Source organism: Leptinotarsa decemlineata, unplaced genomic scaffold (assembly GCF_025532065.1).
Source record: "Leptinotarsa decemlineata unplaced genomic scaffold, Ldec_3_MD MMD2_tig00004067_RagTag_RagTag, whole genome shotgun sequence".
NCBI classification, from domain to species: Eukaryota; Metazoa; Arthropoda; class Insecta; order Coleoptera; family Chrysomelidae; genus Leptinotarsa; species Leptinotarsa decemlineata.
In genome coordinates, this window is record NW_027412602.1 from 2,337,182 (window position 1) to 2,354,509 (window position 17,328).

A 17,328-nucleotide genomic window follows, 5' to 3' on the forward strand; every position below is an offset into this window, starting at 1 on the left:
CACACATATTTACACTCGACCAAATAAACCCAGCTTCTTAACGAAGCCGATTAGTTTGTATGGTGAGTGGTATTTTAGGTCAGATGGTAAGAGTACGGCTCTGCCGAACTCTATTAACCTGATTCGGTCCTCAGCGGGACAGGCACAAAGTATGTGCTCTGCTGTTTCATCATTTTTCGAACAGACGCGGCACACTATCTTCCGACAGTCCGAGTCTCTTCATATGATGATTCAAATGACAATGATCTGTAAGAAGGCCTGTTAGACATCGTAGCTCATCCCCACTGTAGTCCAACAACTGTTTGGGTGAATAAACGCCTTGGAGTGAGCCAATCCTGGAAGATTCTGCCAGAAGTCAATGAATCTTCTTGCCATCCAGGTGTTCAATCTTTGTTTGGCAAAGCCTAAAGCGATGCCAATGATATGTTCTGGTCCGATGAAGCTTCTTGCAGCACCCTCTTTTGAAAGGGAGTCAGCAGCCTCATTGCCTTCCAGGCCAATATGGCCAAGAATCCAGACCAGAGACAATCTGTTTTTTTTGGTGAAGTAATGAATATTACTGGAGTTCTATCCCAACACCAAACCGTTATTTTTAACACCTCGACACGTGTCCTTATCACCAAGTGATCATCTTCAAGAGGAAGATTCAACATTTTCCTTCGAGAGGAAGATTGAACATCTTTCTCTTGAAGATGATCACATTCTGTCTAGTTGTTAAAAATAACAGCTTGGTGTTAGGATTCCAGTAATATTCATCATTTTCTTGTTTCACGGCACTTTAATCGTATTGTTCAGATCAAATTATCCAGAAACTGTATAGAAGTGGTGATGATCTGGAAAAATGGAATTTCTTTTTTGAAAAACTAGACGGTTTAAAAGTCATATTATAGCTACCCACTCGGTCAGAACACATCAATCTTCTAGGTTGAATAGTATGCAATCTCGTTATGCGCAAAGAATGCGTGTCTTAATTTGAGGCCTAAATGAACAGAGCGGAACAATAATTTTACAAAGAACCAGATGCACTTGGAGTACTGATGAAAAGTAATTTCCGGCATTGTGAAAGTAGTGGGTGGTACTTTTCCCAGAAAATCGACTGTGAAGTGGTCGCAAATTGTTCAGCTAGTAGATTTGCTTTCTCTATGACCGTTATTGCAATTGAATCATCCGCTTGTGTTAGTGGTGTGGAATTGTGGATTTTGTAATGTTTTGATTAACAACTCAACTACCGATCAGAAGGATCTAGACTCGTTAGAACTGGCAAGCAGTTTATCCCAAATTCTCTGATTGTGAGTTTTTTGCTTTCATTTATCCTCAGTTTGCAGCTGATGATACTATCTTTCTTCTCGTTTAGATAATTTCGGTTTGGCAATAAAATTTCCAGTTAAATATGAATTTCGTTATATTTATATAGTGATGAATATTTATTATTGACTAACTGATGTCGGCGACTTCATTCGCGTGGATTTCAGTTTTTGAGTTTTCCCAGATTTTCTAACAGCCAAAAATTCTCTTATATTCGTGATTAGGTCGCACACTCGCACAGACTAACAAAAATTGTGAAACTAAATGTTATATTGTTCTAAAAACGACCCCAGAATAAACAGGTTTTCTCGTATACCTTAGTAGCGTCTACAACTTTCATTGAATGTATTGATTACATTTGGCTAATTTCCCACGTCCCGCGTATTTATAATTCTTTTTCAATTCAGTGGTCGTTACGTAATTATACTACAATTTATGAATCAATAGTCTCATACGTTTTAGAATTAAATATTTGCAGGTACTCGATGAAAACTCACGTGTTGGTTCCCACCTCAGATGGGTGCCGAGTTTGTAACACTCAGATTACTGAAAAATATACATATGTTTTGAAAGACTATTCATTCACAGTTTGATTTCAATATAAGAGCCACCGGTAGATAGTTTTTTGAACCTGTTAAACATCATCAAACCACCAACGCCAACGTAAAAAATTGGCATGCTAATTTGAGTGTCACACTAATAGGTGTGGTAACACTTATGTCCCGCTTGCTTTTCATTGAGTACTTGTCATGCTTTTCATAATTTCTTTTCGATCGAGTATTGCCTGCCAGTACAGGTTGAAATAGCTGTCTAACGGTGACTCTTACTTTGAAATCGAATTGTGAAAGATCGGAAAAATAATCTTCTATTTATTATATACTTTCATACATATAACCTTTTTACATAAATACGTACGCACGCACGCACGCACGCACTCATACATACCTTTATAAACTGAATGCTTTTTTACTCAGTTTGCTAATCTATGTATTATGTTATGAATACTCTGGCCCTTTACTTGATAAAAATTAATGACACCTATCAATGTTAATAATTATACAATTTTCTCAATAAAGTTTATTTAAGATGTGCCCCGCTACACTATAGCTTTATCAGTTATTGCTACATCAAACTACTCTACAATAACTTTTTTATAACAGTAGGTAGCTACAAAACTAATAAGATAAATGATCAAATCTGGTAGATTTTGAAAAAGCAATTACAATTTATTTCTAGGAAAACAGGTAGAATATTGGCATTTTATGTCGAAACATTGAAAGGGGTATATTTTAAGGAGGGATTAATTTCTGGGAAAGGTTCTGGTTTTCTACTTTTCAATGTCTATGGAAAAATAAGCCTTTTTCGAAACAACTACTTTCATATAAACATTGGATTACACGAAAGAGAAAATATTTTCGGAACAAGTACTTTCATGTGAACATTGAATTATAGCATGTAGTGATGAAAAAGGTAAAATTTCATCACTCACATGTCATCCTCAATGGCGGATATCCGACGTTTCGGAATAAGATACTTTCTTCATTGCCTCTCAAGCACCAACGTGGATAACATTGCAAGAAGAAGCACTCAATTAATTCATAAAATTACGAATTTATGTCATGATTGAGTAACATCTACTCTTGTTATTGATGACAGTAGGTACGTAATAGCATTCAATTGAAGGTGATTGACAATGTTTCGTGATGAATTTCACTAGTTCGGACTTCCATTGTCTATTATATAAAATGATTTGAAATCCCTGAAACAAGTAAAAAAGAATAATTAAAAAGAATAGTTGAAAATAACAATTATATTAAGCAACAATAAACCTGAAATGAAATGATAGTGAAATAACCTACAAGTAAAAAATATAATAATTGAATAAATAAAAATTAAAGGAATGCAAAAAGAAAATAATAAAAAAATAAAAAAGTGTAGAGATTCCAAGTCACGTTAGTTCACGACGTTTCGATTGTTGGTATCTACAATCGTCTTCTTCACCAGAAGACGATTGTAGATACCAACAATCGAAACGTCGTGAACTAACGTGACTTGGAATCTCTACACTTTTTTATTTTTTTAATTTTTATTATTTTCTTTTTGCATTCCTTTAATTTTTATTTATTCAATTATTATATTTTTTACTTGTAGGTTATTTCACTATCATTTCATTTCAGGTTTATTGTTGCTTAATATAATTGTTATTTTCAACTATTCTTTTTAATTATTCTTTTTTACTTGTTTCAGGGATTTCAAATCATTTTATATAATAGACAATGGAAGTCCGAACTAGTGAAATTCAGCATTCAATTGCTTATTTTATTCAATCCCAGCCATATGAATCATGTTTATTTTTATAGAGATTAATTTTTGGAACAGAAAGGTTTTGGCGTTCCACTTTTCCATTTCTATGCAAAAGAATTTGGAATATCAAAAATCATGGAGAAAGTCGTAAACCACCATATCCTCAATTATTTGGAAGACTTCAATATCTTGAGCGATCATCAAGAAGACTTTCGACAGGCGACCTTATATCGTGCTTCACCCATATTTGGATTAACGCAATCGAGCATGGAGAATCAAGAACTGTTGCGCTTGATATTTCTAAGGCCTTTGACCGTGTGTGGTGGTGCTGGTATTCCCCAGAGATCCATATTGATTCTTACCTTCTTTTTATTGAATATCAACGACTTATTAAAAAAAAACAAAAATCAAATATATTGCTTTGCCGACGACTTGTCTCGTCATTCCATTTGGATTCCAGGACATCGGCTACGGAGGCACAACTACACCGGCAGCTGGAGGTTGCATATCTTAATGAGGATCTAGAAGTGATTTCGAATTGGGTTGAAACTAACCAAGTTCAATTCAATGTATCGGTTTTCTCCAAGAAGATAAATGTCTCCGAACCAGATATAATAGTGTCAGGTCATGCAATTCCGCTTTCTGCTTCGATAAGTTTGTTGGGGGTTAAAATGGACACCAATAAGTCTTGGCACAATCATATCGCTGGAATTGCAAAAGCTGCTTTTCAAAAGCATGGAACACCGTTGCGAACCAGAAAACTATACACACTTAGCATGTTTTATACAGCTTAGATCAGACCTTCTTTGAAGTATTTTCTCATGTGAGGAGCGCTGCGCTGCGCTCTACCCTGAAGTTGCTGGATTCCATCCAGAAAAGAGCCGGCCGCCTTATTACAAACGCGAACATAACTTGCAACCTCGATAGTGTGGAACATCGAAGACGGGTTTGAGATTTGTCTCTCTTCTATAGATACTTTCACGGGTGGTGTTCAAGTGACTTCGCACATTTGATTCCACCCAAGAGCGGTACATATCAGAAATAAAACGTTGTACAAACTAATATCGATGTCAGTTTTCCTTTATAGACCTATTATGGAATTACGTTGCAGTTAAAACGAATTAATTTCATTAAATCCTATCAATTATGCGTAATTACTTCAAAGAACCTTGAGCGATGGTATTGATTTTTTTTCAGTGTTCTGTAAATAATAGATATATTTACGAGCCTATTCAAAATAAAGGAAAGTGATCGTCTCTTTCAAAGTCCTGTCTTCGGAATCTGTGACAAGTAAATGTTCCAAAACAATGACGGAACGTTTTAATTATGTTAATGACTGTTCGACACGAGTCAGAAAATTACTTTCAGACCGGCATTCCAAAATAGATAAAATGCACTCCAGAGTGTGCTTACTATAAATAGTCGGCAAGTCAACCTTACAACTTTCTGTCTGAGTGAGGAAGGCTCTGTGTATTTAACGAAATGAACTTCGTCGAGAAATTCGAAGGATCTGCCATAAATATTAAAAATAAATTTATCGATAACTGTAAAACACTTCAAAATAAAAGTTGGACTGAATTAATATTACAATAATATTTTTTTTTTGTATGTTCATATGGAATGGACTCGAAAACTGAAAATTAACCATTTTTGAAAAATCTCTTACCGATTAAAAAAAAATAGATGTCAATACGGAAATTGGAGCAACAAAAACAAAAAATCCAAACATTTTACTAGATATATGTCATTATTTATCGTGCGCTGCAAAAATAGTTTATGATACATAAAATAATGTAATCTAAATGTTTTTACTCACAAAAAAATCCGCGCCACTATATAACTAAGGCTTAGGATGCACTACGCCTAAACCGTCGCGGGTTTTAATCGCACTGACTTTTTTTCCGCGACTTGTTACAGAATGGCTAGCGGGAAAAATCCGCGCCGCAATTTGTAGTTCATAGAACTTATATTGGAACGCACATATTTGACGCGGCAACCGCGGGCGGTTTGTCATTATTCGGCACACCGTCATGAAGAGTCGTTGCTCTTCTGGTTAAATACATGAGCAAAATGTTGTATTCATGTATTAGGTAATGCATGGACGTATACAATATGCAAAATTTTTACGAAACTGGCTACTGACATCCGATAGCAGATGAAAAATTTGTCAGGATGTTTTCTTAAATATTCGCCTAGTCAGTGGATGGACCTAATACTTGCGAAATTTTTGATGAAGTTTTTTTCTGCTTCTTAATATTAGAGCAACAACACATACAGCTCTTTAACTTTTTTTAAAAATGACTATATAAGAAATATATCAAATTGCAATATGTATTGGCCTGTGAATTGTTTTTTTTTTGTGAAGTCAATTTGTTGTAGACCCCTGATGATAGATTTAATGAGATCCGAATCCTTGGCAAAAGTAAATTTTTCATCTACGAAAATTTTTGATGTCTTTTCCAACTTAAACAATATTTGCAACAATAAGAAAATTTTGGCACTCATTTCTATTTCATGTCAAAGTAATTTGTTTCCTTTACAAAATGGCTTTTTATACTCGTACATTTCGTAGTGTTCATATAATAATTATAATAATAATATCGCCTTTATTTCATAACCAAAACAAAAAACACAACATAACGTATATATTCAACTAACAATCGAAATAGAGGACGAAGTTCATCGTCCCTAATGAAATTTATCACGGAAAATGTTCTGCCATATCTTCTAAATATGAAAAATGAGAAATAATACTATCTATGTTTTTTAACACCTTTATTTGTAACTAATGTAAGTGCAGTTTCGTTCTATAACTAATACAATAAACTAAAAATGTCCTTATAGGACAAAACTGCAGTAATGTTAGTTACAAATAAAAGTGGTTAAAAAACACAAAGTATTATTTCTCATTTTTCATGATATCCTACCACGTAGTAATGGCTACATCCATTAATTTATCTCCTAAACAATTTTTTTACCAATCCACCCAAATATTTCGTTATTTTTATTAATTCATTTACTTATGAACTCTTATTATATTTCAAATCTGTTAATACTTTTTTTTACAACAATATACAAGTTATATTGTCGGAACTCATTGAATGTTGTACACATCAGTTACGGTGATCTTTCTTTTATTTTCATTTTACAATTTTACAGCATTCTATTTCTTTTTTGAATGATTGTATATTCAATATATGGCAGCAGGATTTCAATACATAAGTGCAGTTGTGCGAGAATTACTATTTCTCTTTCTACATCATGAAATAAATTTTGAGCTGAACCGCTCTTCTTAACGTTTCCATTACTAGAGAAAACAGTGACGAGGGATGAAAATACGCTTTCGTTCTGAAAACGCTTATTTCATAATGATTGTGAGCGATAAACGTGTCATCAACGATGCAGTGCCTTGACGAAATATAAACTGTGTAGATGAATGATATATTTAGTTGAAAGGTTGGTGTGAGATGGATATGATAAACATAAAATTATCAGTCACTTTAAAAAACGTGTTTAGCATTGTAAGGCATCTATTCATATAAAACAAAAAACTTGTGTTGTAAAAATTCACTGTTCCTTTAATCTCATTACTAAAAGAATGATTCTATAATGATTTGCTTCATTGTTGACTGAACAGTTGAGTAAGTGAGATACTTTCAGGTACAAACTGAAAGAAGAAGCTCATCCCAAACAACTACTTTCAAACATATGATATCTATACTATTGACCTCAAACATATATCATTCACAGGAACGCTACACAATTTAATATATGAAAGAGTATTATCGATTAAAAAAATGATTTACATTTCTATGTTGATATGGTATATTTAATGATTTTATGTATTTGTCACTGAATCATTTAGATTTCCCATGTACTTTTTAAACTCTTTTTATTATCCTGGAGTATCAGATGTTTATTACCATGAGTATACCAAAATACTCCATTCTTTTTGAAATACTCGTAATATGGCAAACTAATTTTTATATTTTCACTACTACTTTTTCTTCTCTGCAAGTCAGCATTGAGAGTTGAGAGAGATTTCTAGGGTTCCGTTTTTTTTTCGGAGAAATCATCAGAAACTTTATACAGGACGTTCCAACGAATACTTGACCCCCCTGTAAGTCAGAAACGAACGTGTAATCGGAAATTTCAAAGAACACGTCAATTTTTATTTCTAGGGGGACTAAATCTGATTTGGAAATCATACCCAAAACTTCACCCCCCTGCGATCAGCAACTACCCCCCTATTTTTTTCAATGGCATGGGGGGTCGAGTGATACATCATTCGAAAGGTCTTTTGTATCTTTATTAATTCTGTAATTTTTTCGAAGTTGGTTTATTTGTTATTAAGAAATTAAATGTTGAACGAAAGTAATATTAATAGCAACACAATCAACGGATAAAGTGTTAAAAATGGCCTGCATCTTGTTCCATACAATAATACAGTCTACTTTTGAAAGCGTTCCTTACATTATTGAAGATGTCCGGAGTCAGAATTCGGAATTCCAGAACAATTCTCTGTCGCAGGTCTTCTAGATTTGTAGAATTTATTTAATTATCAGTAAACGTTTAGAAATGGACGACATTGTTAGTTTTTTCTGCACTGGTAGTTTTTGTTGAATCTAGTTGTCGCAGGACAAAAAGTAGATAGAAGGCCACTGTCACTTCTTCACGAATTATTATTCAGTCATTCTTGTTCACTGTGTTCCAACATTATTTATTCTACTGAAGAAAGAACAGAAATTGTTGCAACCTATTATCAAGAATTTATAATAAGAATCATCCAGACCACAACGTGAGCCATCAATACGTTAAACAGAAGACTTATGACAGAGAATTGTTCGGGAATGCCTATTTCTGACTCCGGACATCTTCAATAATGTAAGGAACGCTTTCGAGAGTAGACTGTATTATTGTATGGAACTAAATGGATGTCATTTTAAACACTTCATCCGTTGATTGTGTTGCCATTGATGTTACTTTTGTTGATTTCCTCAATGAAATGAGCGACGGCGAATTTTCTCTTTTTTCCTAAGTAAAACGTTCAACATTAAATTTCTCAATAACAAATGAACCAATTTCGGAAAAAATTACAGAAGTAATAAAGGGACAAAAGACCTTTCAAATGATGTATCATTCCTTTGAAAAAACAAGGAGGGGTAGTTGCTGACCACAGTGGGGTGAAGTTTCGGGTATGATTTCCATATCGGAATTAGTCCCCCTAGAAATAAAAATTGGCGTATTCTTTGAAATTTTTGATTACACGTCCGTTTCTGACTTACAGGAGGGGGGGTCAAGATTTCGTTGGAACGCCCTGTATTTTACCTCCTGCATTAAATGCAGGAGGTGCAGCAACTATTTTTTCAATCACAAATTCTCAGTTTCCATAATTTTTGGATAGGTTGTCAAAGGTTAATAGCAGCTTCAAAACTATATTATCTTACTTTTAGTTTTTTCGAAAATCGATTGATTCATGTGGAATAATAATGAAATTTTTATGAATGTATGTTTCAAAAGTTGAGATTTTTTGAGAACACTCCTAAATCTAGAATCCTAAGCAACTTTTTGGTTCATTGATTATAAATGTAATATAGACAATGTTAGTTGACAAGAGTCAATCTGAAAGTAGTGCTAGTATTTTTCATATCTACATTTGATAACATATAATTATTTCAATCAAGCTCTGCTATTTATATCTCATATTCATGGTGTTCGTTGGTAAACAAACTCAAAATTTAAAAATTCTTGTAGTTAAATCGCCGATAATATAGATGCTGTTGAACATCGCATATTCGTGTTTTTCTTACTGTTATCTGTGTTGCTATTGCCATAAATCATTTCAATAAGAGCCGTGAACTTGCTTCGGAATGATTAATTCATCGTTAATACTTCAATCAATACTGACCTTTAGTTCACTCCTTAATATATTTTCATTTGTGAATTCGAGCATATGTTATGCAGGAGAGCATATTTTCTTGTATTGTATAGGAATTTCTGCCACTATCAGTTGATGTAACTAATTCATAAAAAATGAATGTGATGATTAGAAATTGCTGATTCGCGTATAAAAGGTATCTAGAGAATTCTTCTAGTAATCGATGAATATTAGGTATTTATAAGTTCATAAATATAGTTTATCTTAGTAAGTTGGAACCAATGAGAAACAATAATGAAAATTGTTTGAAAATCAAAAAGGTTTTGACAAATTTGGAATGTATGGAAGAACAAATAGAATGAAAGTGGATGAAATATTAAACATATTAATAATACTTAAAATAACCGAACCGAAATATTCGGATGAGTTAGTTATGTGTGTATATGTGTGTGTATATATATATATATATATATATATATATATATATATATATATATATATATATATATATATATATACATCCGTCTATCATTTCTGCGTCTTTACATGAAGGTGGTGATTCTGCGTCCATATGAGTATACAGGATTCTGTAATGATAGATGTGAAGTTCAGGCTTTTTCCAACAGATAGCTACAAAGTATATTAAACTAACTTCAAAATTAAAAGAGTTTACCACATATTTATATCATACCACCATTTCTGAATCCGTACATAATGAAACCGATTCGGCTTCCTTGTATATTTCAAATTCCGACATATTAATCAACCTTTTTTGCGTCCTCAAGTATTTTATTTTTCAATCTGTAATCATTTCTGCGTCCTGCAGTGTTGCCACTTCTAGTCAAGGAGAATAGAGTGGAAGGGGTATATATCCAGAATACCAGTATATGCATACAGAAGTGGTGCTGATTTGATTTGTATCTCTGGGACACTAATTGTATACAGTATGGACGTAAAAAGTTCTTGAATGTTGCTAGTTGGGACTTCCATTCCATTCACAGTGAAAAAATAAGACAAAAAAAATATATAGACACAATAATCTGAAAATTAAAAAGGAAAAATTGAAAGATTTCAAACCAAGTTATTTGACGACGTTTCGATTGTTAGTATCCACAATCGTCTTCGGGTGTTGACGTCATCACCCAAAGTAACTTGGTTTGAAGTAAGTTGGTTCGAAATCTTTCAATTTTTAGCTTATTTTCATAGATTTATAAATTTTTCTTATTTTTTACTGTGATTTTTTTTCTGTTTTTTGTTTGTTTTTATTATCACGTTTTATTGTTAATTGTAATTGATATCTTAGCTTTTGTACAACCCGTAATTGATTTATTTTAATTTTCATGCTACAATAAATTTGTTTCCCAACAGCATTGATTTCGAACCTGTTAACACCATATTAGACAGTGGAAGTCCGAACTAGCAACATTCACCACGAATCGATAGATTCATGGTGAATGTAATGAGATATCATTACAACATGATGCAATGCCAATCAAATGAAGAGAATAAAAAAAGAGATATGGTGTGACAGGAGACTTTATATCAGTAAACTGAAAAATCAAAAAGAAACTTTATTTATTTACATCAATATTGACTAAAACATCAAAACAAAAAAGTAAAAGAAACTTTATTCATTGACATCAATATTGACTAAAACATCAAAACAAAAAAGTAAAAGTCCAAATTAAATATTCTTTTTGTATACATTTTGGATGAATACTTTGATTTTTGCCCAAAACTTATTTTCCAGCAATTCAGGATATTTGCTTATCAGATTTTCACATTCGTGTCGTCTGGGAGGTTTCTTCATATTGATGTGATTCTGAAAGAATTTGGTAACAACTTTTTTTTGTTGATTTGTCCGAGGTACTAGCAATCGCTTTTTGAAATTATTTGCATTTTTGTTCACTGTGGGAATTGATTCTCTTATATTTTGTTGCGATGCCTCAATGTCTTCGTCTAGAGTATTGGCTGAATCATTTATGCCCTCAGTAATTTCCAAATTATTTTTCATGTCATAATTTTCTGCATCTTCTTCTTCCAGAATGTCATCATCCATCTTCAAATCTATTTCATCTAAAGTTTTTCCTTTGTAGTTTCCTGCTTCCCCTCTTTCCATTAGCATCAACAACTTGGCAATTTTTGCAGTCTGATATACATTTTGAGTTGAAATGGATTGTTTGTCAGAATTTTGAATAAAACAAAGAGATTTTGGACTATTCATTTTACTCACTCGAAATGCATAATTTTCAGTCCGACATCCCATGGTTTCATTTTCATCACAGTCGTAATCAGAATCTGGTAGATAAGTTGGGTCATCATCACTGTCAGATGAAAACAAACAACTCTTTACGGAGTTATTTTCTGAATGTATTTTCAATGGAATTGATAAAATTTGTGTATCTTGTATAGTACTGGAACATGCAGGAAAACCTAGAAAAAATTAGAAAATAACATTTATATGAATTCGATTATCTTCTTCGAAAATGTTAATATTAATATCAAAATCGCCTGAAGCCGAACAAATAAAATGGAATACACTTTTTTTTAAACATTTGAAATAACAAATCTTGAGAAGTTACTCAGGACTAAGTAAAAAAAGATCTGAACTTATTTTTAGTTTTCATTTTATTTAATGAAAAATAGTATTGACGGAAAGTACAGCTAGACAAGCGACAAACTACTTTAAAAAAAATAATATTCGAAAAATTTTCATGTTTCAAAATGAGATTGAAACAGTTCGAAAATTTTAATTTTGTTTGAAGAGAAAATTGAAAGCATGGTTTAGCTACATTTGACTTAGAAACTAATAAAGATCAGCAAAAAAATGTGTTGGAAATTTGTTGGCGATTTTCAACATGAAAAATATGAACGAAATTAACTCACATAGTAATTAATAAAATTCTTGAGAGTGGTATTAATTTTTGTTTATATATACTACAACAGTTGTGAAGAAAATTTGAAGCATATTTCTTGTGAATCTCTTCAAAATAACGGAAATTAGCATAACTGAAAGAATTAATATCCATTTCTGAGATAATGAGAAAATATATTAACTTTTGAGTCAGATATTTCCGTATCATTATGGTACTTAGTAGAAAAACTAATTCTTGATCTTCTTCAATTATATCTATAAAATTGAAAATTTTCGTCTACACTAAAAATTGCTATATAGTGAGAAAAATCAGGTTTTCCATCTAAATCAAAAAAAGGGGATCTGTACTATCACTAACCCAGTTATACAAATAAAAATGAACAGCATGGAGATATTAGAAACGGTAAGTATTACGGTGTCGATTGAATTAAAGGAAAGTGGCGCATTTATGTGCCTAATAATATGCCATTCGGGAAGTGTCAATATTATGAGTAGTTTCGGAGATATCCGAGAATAGCCAAAATTTGAGAATTTCGTTTTTATTTTCTCCTAGATTTATTTTCGGAAGAAATGTAAAACAAATAGCACTTTGTCAAGACCACTTTTTGAGGACTCCACGATAACATAAGCAGAATTTTTCTTCGACGTTTCGTTTTGTAGAAAACATCATCAACTTTATATTTTCATATGGGCCTAACCTAAAGTATACCCTGTATACGACTACATTTTTCATTTTGAATGTAGCAACATATCACACAATATGATTTCATGACCATTTTTCGCGCAAAATGAAAAGTGATTACTTAACCTGCTTTTCTTCAATTTTAAATAGTATGCGCTGGGAAAAGTGACACTCAATGTTATATTGTCATAATAATACTGTTGTTTGGTAGAATTGTTGACATATTGCCGTTCCTAATTTTACATCTCGCTACCTACCTAATTCACCAACAATGGCATTTTTAATAAGCGTTTCGATTTTACCATGTGGGTTGAGAATCTCGGTACGAATGTAATTGGGCCTTTCATCTACCAAAACGATTCAACAAAAGAGCGGAACATGAATTTGTTAGTGAAGGATTTGGAAGACGCTTACATAATTTGCCTTTAGGGGTTACTCACAGCTGCTGGTTTCAACAAGGTGGTGATTAAGCACATAACGCTAGAATTGCTTGTGATTATTTGAACTGCCCAGGACAGTGAATTTGTACTCATAGTGACACAATGGCCTGCAATGTCCCCCGACCTAACCCCACTAGACTTTTTTCTTCGGAGATATACCAAAAATCAAATGTTCTCTCATAATTTTCAAAATGAAGAAGATTTGCTAAGATTGGTTACTGCGGCCTTTAACAATATTGTCCCCAATATGTAAACTCAAGCTTTAAATTCGTCTGTGAGACGAGCGTACTTGTGCTCAGAAAATAACGACGGGTTATTTGAACCCTTGTTATGAATTTCTGTTCATTTTTTTGTAATACATAAGAGCTCCTAATTATTACATTACAATTACATTTCATAAAGTAAACTTTTGAAATTGCGACTCATCTTTATATTCAGCAACGCAAAAATTCCTGCAAGTGGTAAGTTAAATTTTATTTTGAATAAGACTAATCAATTTACTTCGAGTATCAAAATATGACATTTTTTCCAGCGCGTAACTACTATCTAAAATTGAGGAAAAGCAGATTAAGTAATCACTCCTCATTTGGCGTGAGAAATGGTCATGAAATCATATTATGTAATACATTGCTGTATCCACGATGGAGTACAATACAGGCTATACTTTGGTTTAGTTGATGATGTTTTCTACAAGACGAAACGTCACAGAAAAATTCTGCTTACGTTCTGCCTAAAAAGTGTTCATGGCAAAGTGCTATTTGTTTTGAATTTGAAAAAAAAAAAAACGAAATTCACAAATTTTGGTTTTTCTCGGATATCTCCGAAATCACTCGAAATATTAAAATTTCCCAAATGACATATTATTAGGCACATAAATGCGCTACTTTTCTCTAATTCAATCGACCCCATATCACTTACCGTTTCCGATATCCCCATGCTGTTTATTCTTATCTCGGACACAGTGTATTCTTGAGTCAAGTAGTGGAAAAACTCATCAAATTAGGTCACTCTAAATATCGTAAAATTCTAATCTTAAAGGCTGCAGCATGCAAGTGCTTGTACCTTGATCACTAACAAAATCGATTATTTGTGGAAAAAAATATCTCTTGAAATTTTAGTCGAACAAAACTGTTTGAAGAAATGCAATTATTTTGAAAATCGTTACTAACAGATTACAGAGGTAGCAGTGCAGTGTGAGCAGTGCAAAAGCCCATGACATCGTTCTTGCCGAGAACTCGCGCTGTGACCTCTTGTAGAAAAAAATTGACATTAAAAATGTTTTTTCATTCCGAGGTAATATTCGAAACAATTTATCGTCATTCACCTATTGCACTCATAATATGCACTGTAATATGAAAAGTACACAAATTGTAAGGAAACACCAAACTCATTACTATTATCTAACACTCATTTCTTACCTTCAGGAAGAATATTATTTTTCTCTGGTAATTTTATAGACTCAGTTCCAGAATTAAGGCACATTTGGAGTATTCTGCTGGACCGTGCACTGAAATTCATTGCTCTCAAATTTTCCATATTGAACAACACAACACAACACATATCATTTGTCACGGAACGAACAACTACCCAATTCTCATGAATTTTGGACATTCCCATAGAATACACGGAATATACAATGTTGTCAGATTTGCGGAGTTTCAATCGTCTGCGACATGTCGCAAAAATATACAACAAGATATACTTGTGTCGACGCGAACACCCCCTAGCGAAGAAAGACATGAACCACTTTCGGGAACTGGCTGTACATTCAACAACCTTTTTTGCGTCCTGACGTAACATCATTCAGACCAAACTCGGGGTTTCCGACAATTTATGGCGCGAAAATATGAATCACCAGATTAACTATTACTGAATACTTTTTCGTGCACTCGCTTTATTGATATTATGACGACACCATAACAGAAAAACCTTTCGGCGTCCGTATACGGACGTAGAAAGGTGGAGGACGCTGGATCATATGTAAATATACAATGTATGGACGCAAAAAGAATAGCGGGATGTATATATATATATATATATATGTATATATGTATATATGTATTTTAGCTAATGTAAGTGTGAATAAGGATATATCTAGGGTTGAATATGAATGTTGATTTTTATTATTTTATTAGTTTTCTTTAAGTGATTTTAACTTTGATTGTAATTTTCACAGTCACACACAAACTGGAAACAGTTTATGTGACTTCTTAGTTTATTAACTATACTTGTTTTTACTGTGTCTATATTCTATATTTTATATTGTACCTGAAGTTAATAAATAATAATAATAATAATAAAACAGAGTTATTGCTAAATGTGACAAAAAGGTAAAAAAAAACTAATTAAAATTACTCGTTCGATTGTAGAAATTCATGTTATATAGAATAAAGAAAATACTTTTGTCTAGTTTCTACTGTATTTATTTATTCGTTACGACCGGTGTCGGCTTATAAGGCCATTTTCAAGTAACTCAAATTTAATTAAAATTAAATATAAATTATACTATCCACGATAATTTCTCAAACATTTCGATAACACCGTAGCATTTCTCGATAGAAATGAATTCATTCATTCATTTATTCCGAGAAATCTACGGTGTTAGCGAAATGCGTCTTGAATTCATTTATTCAGATAATACGGTATTAGCGCAATGTGTCTTGAAATAAAAATTTTTGTAAATTTTTTAAAATTATAATCATGGATAGTGTTATTAATTTTCATCAAGTAAAGGTTCAGTCCATTCATAACATCAATTATATGCAAACTATAAAAATGAAATAATAAATGCAAAGAAAAACATTTCAAGCAAAGTTACTTCACGAACTTTCTACTCTTAGTATCCTCAATCATAATTATATATTTATAATTATTACATAATAATTATAAAAATTCAATTTTCAATGTGTGCATACGATAGGTTGCCTTTTATGTTCAGGCATTTGGCAACCCCGTGTTGCAATCTGGCAACTGACAGCTCTTTCGTAAACTTGGACATTTTTGAGCTTATATGTACCTACTCAGAACATTTTGACATACGCGCGCTATTGTGTTGTTTACAGTAACTTAAAAGATTTATCTCGGCCCAAAAATGGAATTGAATCGTGAATAATTTCGTGCGATAATTTTTCACAACTTTCGACGTGGATTAACTCAGCAACAGTGCATGGATGAACTTAATTTAATTTTTGGCTCCATCAAGGACCAGTGTTTATCGATGATATGGTGAATTCAATCGTGGTCGTCGTTCACTCCAAGACGAATTTCGTGAAGGTCGTCCACAATCAGTTGTTCAATATTGCATAAACATTCGACTGTCAAAAAAATTTGTTCGCGATGGATCCCACACAATTTGTCAATCGCTCAAAAAAAGGCTCGTGTCGATCGGTCCAAGGAAATGCTCAAAAAATACGATCGCGGTGCTTCGAAACACGTCTATGACATCGTGACAGGTGATAAATCGTGGATTTACGCGTATGAGCCCGAAAGTAAATAGCAGTCGACTGTTTTCAGTTTTTTGGGGTATTTCAAGACGAGCCAAATCCACCAAAAGTTGTTCCCGCACGAAGCACTTGCAAGCAAATGGTCGCCTGTTTGTTTGAAAAAACTGGACATGTCGCAACCGTACCACTAGAACAACGCAGAACAGTCAATTCTGAGTGGTACACAACCATTTGTTTGCCAGTTGTCTTCCAAGAAATCAGGAAAATCAACCGCCGAAGACTGATCACTCTTCACCACGACAATGCGAGCTCTCACACATCGGCTCAAACAACTGCATTTTTGAGCAGCCAAGACATCGATTTGATGAGTCATCCGCCATATAGTCCAGACTTGGCACCGA

General features: G+C 33.0%; 2 protein-coding genes across 6 annotated transcripts in view; one reads left to right on the plus strand and one right to left on the minus strand.

Moving 5' to 3' along the window:
- spin (lysolipid transporter protein spinster) overlaps positions 1-17,328 on the plus strand; it is a 175,486-nt gene that overhangs the window by 58,264 nt on the left and 99,894 nt on the right. The window lies entirely within an intron of this gene.
- LOC141483767 (uncharacterized) lies at positions 11,046-15,509 on the minus strand. 2 transcript variants are annotated; one of them, XM_074178592.1, is made up of 3 exons: positions 14,903-15,509; positions 11,721-11,920; positions 11,046-11,636 (listed from the first exon to the last, which is right to left on the minus strand). In XM_074178592.1, exons 1-3 carry the CDS (start codon positions 15,285-15,287, stop codon positions 11,172-11,174), a joined length of 1,050 nt encoding a protein of 349 aa, XP_074034693.1. In that variant the 5' UTR covers positions 15,288-15,509; the 3' UTR covers positions 11,046-11,171. The 2 variants fall into 2 exon arrangements, with proteins under 2 accessions (XP_074034693.1, XP_074034692.1); XM_074178591.1 differs by having other exon boundaries at positions 11,046-11,920; positions 14,903-15,507.